The 6,522-nt window shown below is 48.8% G+C and overlaps 1 protein-coding gene across 1 annotated transcript in view; it reads right to left on the bottom strand.

Annotated features, from left to right (window-relative positions):
* The window catches only part of LOC114043348 (acid-sensing ion channel 2-like), a 29,955-nt gene extending 25,360 nt beyond the window's left edge, over positions 1–4,595 (bottom strand). Inside the window, exons 1-3 of the mRNA XM_027862433.1 lie at positions 4,041–4,595; positions 3,811–3,952; positions 3,422–3,577 (exon numbers count right to left, since the gene is read on the bottom strand). Of these exons, the coding sequence (XP_027718234.1) occupies positions 3,422–3,577; positions 3,811–3,952; positions 4,041–4,595 (853 nt within the window). The remainder of the gene's footprint in view (positions 1–3,421; positions 3,578–3,810; positions 3,953–4,040) is intronic.
* Between the last annotated feature and the right edge of the window lie 1,927 nt (positions 4,596–6,522).

A 6,522-nucleotide genomic window follows, 5' to 3' on the forward strand; every position in this document is an offset into this window, starting at 1 on the left:
CACACACACACACACACACACACACACACACACACACACACACACACCTTGATACACCCCATTCCTCACTCTAACAGGTGACTATTGTCTAAATGTGCATTACCACGGAAGGAAGGACCTTCTGGAAGATTGACCATCCCACCCAGCCTCCCAGCCAATGCTGAGCGTTCATTTCTAAGATGAAAAAAGCACCTGACTGCCCATGAGGGATGAATTCTGGCACATTTGAGATCAGCCCTGGTGTGTCTGAAAAAATGAGTGTCTCTGTGTATGTGTGTGTGTGTGTGTGTGTGTGTGTGTGTATGCACATGCCTATTCTCGAGTGTGTATCTGTGAACAACCAAGCAGTCTACATTATGTCTATGTCTTTCTGGGGACTTCTTAGCCTGAATAAACATCCCTCTCAAGCTCTGATTAAAATTGTGGACCATTCACCAATTAAGGGGCATTACATACTTCACTGCGTACCAGTCATGAACTTGGAAGAGGAAAGATTGTTCTAGATTATCAACCCTAGAAATGCCACTAGATGAATCTCTATGGGAAAAGAGGGAAAAAAAAGAAGCCAGCTCTGTCCGTGACATCCCCCTCCCCCATACTTAACTTCTATAATAAGGCAGCTTTATCTCTAGGAGAAAGAAGCCACGCGGCATATTAAAAACCCAGATTGAGCTTGTTAAATAAACCACACTGAAGAGGGGAGGGTTTCATCAGAGACACTGAGCGTGAAGCAGCACTGGTGGCCGTTCTTCTCTCTATAATTCTGGTCTCACTTTTTCTAAAATTTTTTCTTCACTTTAGAAGAGGAAAAAGCAGGGGCTTCCTGGACTGGCAAGCTGAGGTAGGAGCCTGAGTGAGAGGGGTCTATGACACAGCATTACCCCCATTCCCCAGTATAACACACACACACATACTCTCTCTCTCTCACACACACACACACACACACACACACACACACACACACACACACACACAAACAGTGGAGAAAGGTGAAAGATGATGCTAATTGATCAATCACTCATCACTCTAATCCCATACTTGCTATAACCTTTCATGTTTGCCTTGCTCCTGGGCCCTGAAAAGTGAGCCTTTGATGAGAAAAATCACTGGTTGGGGGGTGATGTGAAGATGGATAAACTCCAGGATCCTAATGTATGTTTCTTAAAGGTTTACCAGAGAGGAAGTCATCAGCAAGACTTATAAATGCGCTGAAGAGAGAACACCACCACCACCATCACCACCACCACCATCAACACCACCAATAATTTCCTCAAAAGACCAGCATGAGATGAAGTGCACCCAGGATACCCTCTGTGGTCTACCCAGTCATCTTTAACACTGAAGGTCTGTGGGAATAGAAGGGGATGGTGGGTTGGAAAGGTCTGATGCTTCCTTGCTCAGAGACCACGTGGGAAAAGTCAATCAAAGGCCTAGTTAACCCTAACTCTCTGTCATTGTGCCATTCAAGCCCTAGAAAGGCTCCACATGACTCAGACCCCAGACTTCTGCTCAGAGGACTAAAAATCACTTCCTAGAGGCTGAACATGGTCAACTGTTTCAAGAAATGTCAAGATTTCACATGGAATCTTCAGGGTATTTCCAGAGCTCCAGTTTAGCCTATTACCACCTGTTACTCAAGTTTCTGGAAAGTCAACTTATGACTCTTTCCCTATCCTAAGCCTGCATGTGCATACAGATACAACAACAAGCATAGGTATGTGTAGGCAAATGTGCCCACACAAATGCATCAGGAAATGTGCAGCAGTGAAGCTAAACTTTGCCATGATACTGGTCTAAGGCATAAGGCATGAGAGAGTCTCAGTTGAACACATGGTATTTTCCATTCTTAGAGGAAAAAATACTTTTCCATTCTTCCTCCCAGTCACAGGAAATAGATTTTGTGTGTGTTGTGTTCCTGATTTTTTTTTCTGGGTTTAGAAGAAATGTCCAGACTCAGTCTTCTTTTCCCTGGCTCAGACTCACATGAGTCTCTCATTCATTTTTAGGGGAATAATACATTATCTTTTTTTCTGCTTTTCTCCCCCCTTTAATTATTTTAAAAACATAAAAATCAAATATAAATAACTCTCACAGGAAACCAAGTCCCAGCAGACAAGGCTCAGGAATCTATCTGGGTTCAGTGAGTTACTTGGTTCAGGGTGGTTTTTTTTTTTTCCCAGAATCAAAGACTACAAATAGCAGACACACGTACTCCCAGCAAAAGCTATGGTGGTTTGAAAGAAGATATTTAACCATCCAGGAGCAAAATGTCTGTAGTTGAGGAGTCTGAGCCAGGCACTTGGTGGGGGAGGGAAAGAAAAAGAAAAGAGATGGACCAGGGGGACAGCTGGGGCAAGTAAGGTTTTTAAGGAGGATTTACCCTAATTAAGCAGATAAATGCCCTCTAACACACACACACACACACACACACACACACACACACACACACACACACATATATATATACACACACACACACACACACACACACACACACACACACACACACACCCCTTGGGTGCCAAAACAAATCCTGGTGACAGCATCCCCTCCCATTTTGATTCAAACGCTTAGTGTCCAAAAAGACAGCCCAATCTTAGCTCAGGGCATGGAGGCTCTTAAGGCTTCTGATATCCCCAATGCTGCCCAAAGACCACTGAAAAGCGAAATCCCAGGGCAACCCTCAGAATGGGGGCGACTCATAGAGTGAAAGGCTTCTGACCAGCTTCGATTCAATGAGGTTCCTGCAGCTTTCTTCCCAGTGACCTATTCTGAGAACAGATGCCTGGCAGTCTTTTACCACGGTAATCAGAGGATGTTTCCCAGTCACAGTTCATCTCTGCCATCCCCTCCCCCTCCTCCCTCACATCCCCTCCCCCCTCCTCCCTCACATCCACTCCCCCCTCCAGAGCATCCCTGCCTTCCTCTGACTTCCTCCTTCGCCTCCAGCAATCACCTTCCTGAATATGAGAAACACCCCCCTCTACTTTCTACCCTATTCAGCTCTGTACTCTTCCTCAGTCCAGCACTGTTTTCAAAGCCCACCGCTTTTTCTTTTTTCATCTTCCTATCACGTTGTTACATTACAGTACATACAGAGGCATCAGACTGAGCTCCAGGACCAGCCAGAGCTACTCCACCCTCAGAGGAGATCTAAAGTGAGCATCCTTCGTTGCAGTCCATGTCTGGAAATTCTCTCCAAATGTACTGGAGAATATCCTCTATTTGAACCTTGCAGCAGATGGAGGAAGACCTGGATGCCCCTTCCCTTCCTCTCCCCTCCCCTTCTATCCCCTTTCTCCTCTTCTTTTTTCTCTCCACTCGTCTCTTTTCCTGTCCTCTCCTCTCCCCCCACATCAAGCTCAAAATTTCATGCAGACAAGAAAGCCAAGGACCCTTGTATATTTTATCAGCTCTGCACCACCATCCACGTCCCAAGCCGAAGATGCCACTTGAACCATCCCCTCATCACCAGGCCACCCTCCTTCAGCATTTCTCCTACTGTTCCCCCTACCCCCATGCCCAGAAGCTCCAGCTGATTCTGCCTGTGCCTGCTGCCTCCTGACTGCTTCCACTTCTGAGCAGAGAGAGAGAGAGCCACCACATCAGTCACTACTGAAGCATTACAATCAAATTCCTCAGACTCCAAGGGGCTCTGGGATAGCTAGCTCAGGACTCTTTCCAGTCAGAGGACTAGAAGGCCAACCCCACATAGCTGGGGATGAAATGCCACGGAGATCTTCAAGGAGGCTGGGGTCCTCTGACCTCCAGCTCCCTTCTGCACAGACTACACAACTCTGAACAGAATACTGGGACTCAGCAGGCTGCTCTCCTTTCCACAAATCTGGTCACTGGCAAACCAAACTCCCAAAAACTGCCCAACCAGCCTGCCCCAGCTTCCAGCCTTCGCTCTAGGCATGGCCTGCTGCCCTGCTCTGGCGTATCGGCGGACCTCAAAACCAAGTCACTCGAGCTCCCCAAGCACCTTTCATGACCGGGAAAGCAAAAGCCCCAAAAGAACTGAAAACCAAGTTACTCACGGTGGTGAAGTCCTGGTGCCCACACTCCTGTCCTTTGAACTTACAGTAGAGCATCATATCCTTCAGGTCATGGCCAACACGCTCCAAGAACTCTCGCATGCTGAAGACCTTGGGTTTGTAGTGCTTGAAATTGGCCTTCTCCCGCAGGGCCTCCAGTACGGTGGGGTCAGCTAGGTGTGGATTAGGGATGTCCAAGTTGACATCGAGCAAGGCCAGCAGCTCCCCAGCATGGTACAGGTCATTGGTGGTGAGGCGGGAAAAGCGGAAGCCATTGAGGTTGCAGACGGTCACGGCGGGGAAGACCAGGCTGTGGGCAACTACTTCATCTACCTTGGTGACATGCTGGTAGGAAAAGTAGAAGGAGATGCGCTCCGAGCTTTCCACCAGCAGCAGGCCCAGGGAGCCCATGAAAGCCACAGCCCAAAGCACGCGGCGGATGGTCAGGGGCCCGTACACAAAGATGTGCCGGATGCCATGGAGGGTGGACGTGTTGGCAAAGATCTGGATGCTGGATGGCTGCAGGCTGCCTTCACTGGTGGTATCCTTGAGATCCATCGGGACCTTCTTGGAATCCTGAAACTGAGTTCAGGTTGGTGAATTTAGAGAGAGGGAGAGTTTTGAATCTCCCTGAATATGCTTAAACCCTTATTTATGAGTGGAGTGGAGTGGGGTAGGGGAGGGGAAGGGGGGGGGGGTGGGGGGGAGGGAGCAGAAGGAGAGAACCAGGCCAGATGCTCTCAGTTTATCCTGGGAGCTCAGCGGTCGCTTGGCAGGGTGAGTGTTTATATAAAATCCATTCAAACTCTACCTCGTTCCTCGGTGCGATAAGGAGGGCTGGTTTTATTTGGGGGAGACACCAAGGTGATGTGGAAGAGATGTGGGTGGGAAGGGAGGGCTTAGCCAATGGAAATAAAGTCCTTCCCCTGCACACACACACACACCACTAGAGACAAGATTAAAAGCAAGCAAGAGAGAATGCTTAAAACAAGTCTGTCAGCAGCTCCCAGCCTGTTAACCAGTGCATAATGCCCTGTGTTAAGCATCTACAGGGATGTCAGCCTGGATGCGCTGATGTTCCGCAGAGCATCAGCACAGCCCACGGCAGGCAGTGAGACTGGCTGGATTTGCTCTATTCCCCCCCACCCCTTGTTCTGGACTCTGGAACCCTGTTCCTTTCCCTGCTCATTCCTTGGCTCTCTCCCTCCTACCCAGCTTCCTCTGATGGGCAGCGTTCCAAATGCCAGCAGGCAGCCTCCTCGGAGACGAAGGAGGGCTGCTGATCTAGGAGCAGGGGAGAGGTATGCAAGAGGCTAAAAAAAAAAAAAACAACCATAATCATAACCACGGAGAGAAGAGATACGCGGAGACAGAAGTCCCTAGATAAAGCTACCATCCACCCACTCCCATGCAGCAGCTTGGGGAGGTGGGGAAGGAGAGTGATTTCTGGTTATGGATGCTAGGCACAGGTAAAAAGTTTCATTTTGTCCTCTTTCTGCCTCTCTTCCAGGGAACCGAATGGCTACAGGCTTGAGGTGGGCAACAGTCATCCCGAAGTGAGCACTCTATTGATTTGTTCCACGGGATGCTTGCCTAAATGGAAGGCGTAGGCTCCAGCCTTTTGCAAGGGGACTGGATCTAAGTGGAGGGATGGGCAGGGAAGTGCCATTCTGTTACTAGGAAAGATCCTTCCTTTTGGGGTTTTGGAAGAATGAGGCTAAGGAGAACAGATCAAAGTCCCGTTATGCTCAGGAAACAAGAAACTGATGTGTATCGCTAGTATTTGGGGAAGTCAGGTTCTCCCTCCCGGCTCCCCCTCATAGCCAGAGATATCGCAACAGGTGGTCCCCCAATCTCCATTAAGTGTCTGGCAGAAGAAGTGGTACCTGAAAAAGAATGTGACAGCTGGGGCTCCAGGTAGGGCTTAATGTACTCAGCTTGCATGTGTGTGTGTGTGTGTGTGTGTGTGTGTGTGTGTGTGTGTGTGTGTTTTCCTAAGGATTTGCCAGATGGGAGCACAGCTGTGGATTGCAGAGAGGGATGAGGCTCTGATTTGACCTCTGGGTTTCCAAAACTCCATTGGCATCAAGTTCCAGCTGGCAAATAGGTGTGCCTTGCTCCATGCCAGGGCTCAAGACTGGGGAGTCAATTTAGACAGTCCTGGCAAAGTGTTCCTACATCCTTGTCACCTCCCAAGGGACAGAGAAACAGAGAGATGAAATAGCCAACCTCTGGCTGCACTGCCAAGCTTAGAAGGAAATACAGGATGCCCTCCCTCCCTCCACTAGCCAACCTGAAACCTTCCCTCCTACCCAGCCTGATATTCCTTCTAGGGGCTTAAGCTTCTCTCAGAGCTGTATCCAAGGCCCGACTCACAGGCTTGGAAAGATGTTTGAGGAGAGAAGAGCAGCTGAGAGTATTTCTCCCCTTGTTTTGATCTGCTTTAGAGTGTCTTGGATCCAATCTGGCCTTTTTTCTGAAGTCA

The sequence above is a fragment of the Vombatus ursinus genome, unplaced genomic scaffold, assembly GCF_900497805.2.
Source record: "Vombatus ursinus unplaced genomic scaffold, bare-nosed wombat genome assembly UNPS02014768.1, whole genome shotgun sequence".
NCBI classification, from domain to species: Eukaryota; Metazoa; Chordata; class Mammalia; order Diprotodontia; family Vombatidae; genus Vombatus; species Vombatus ursinus.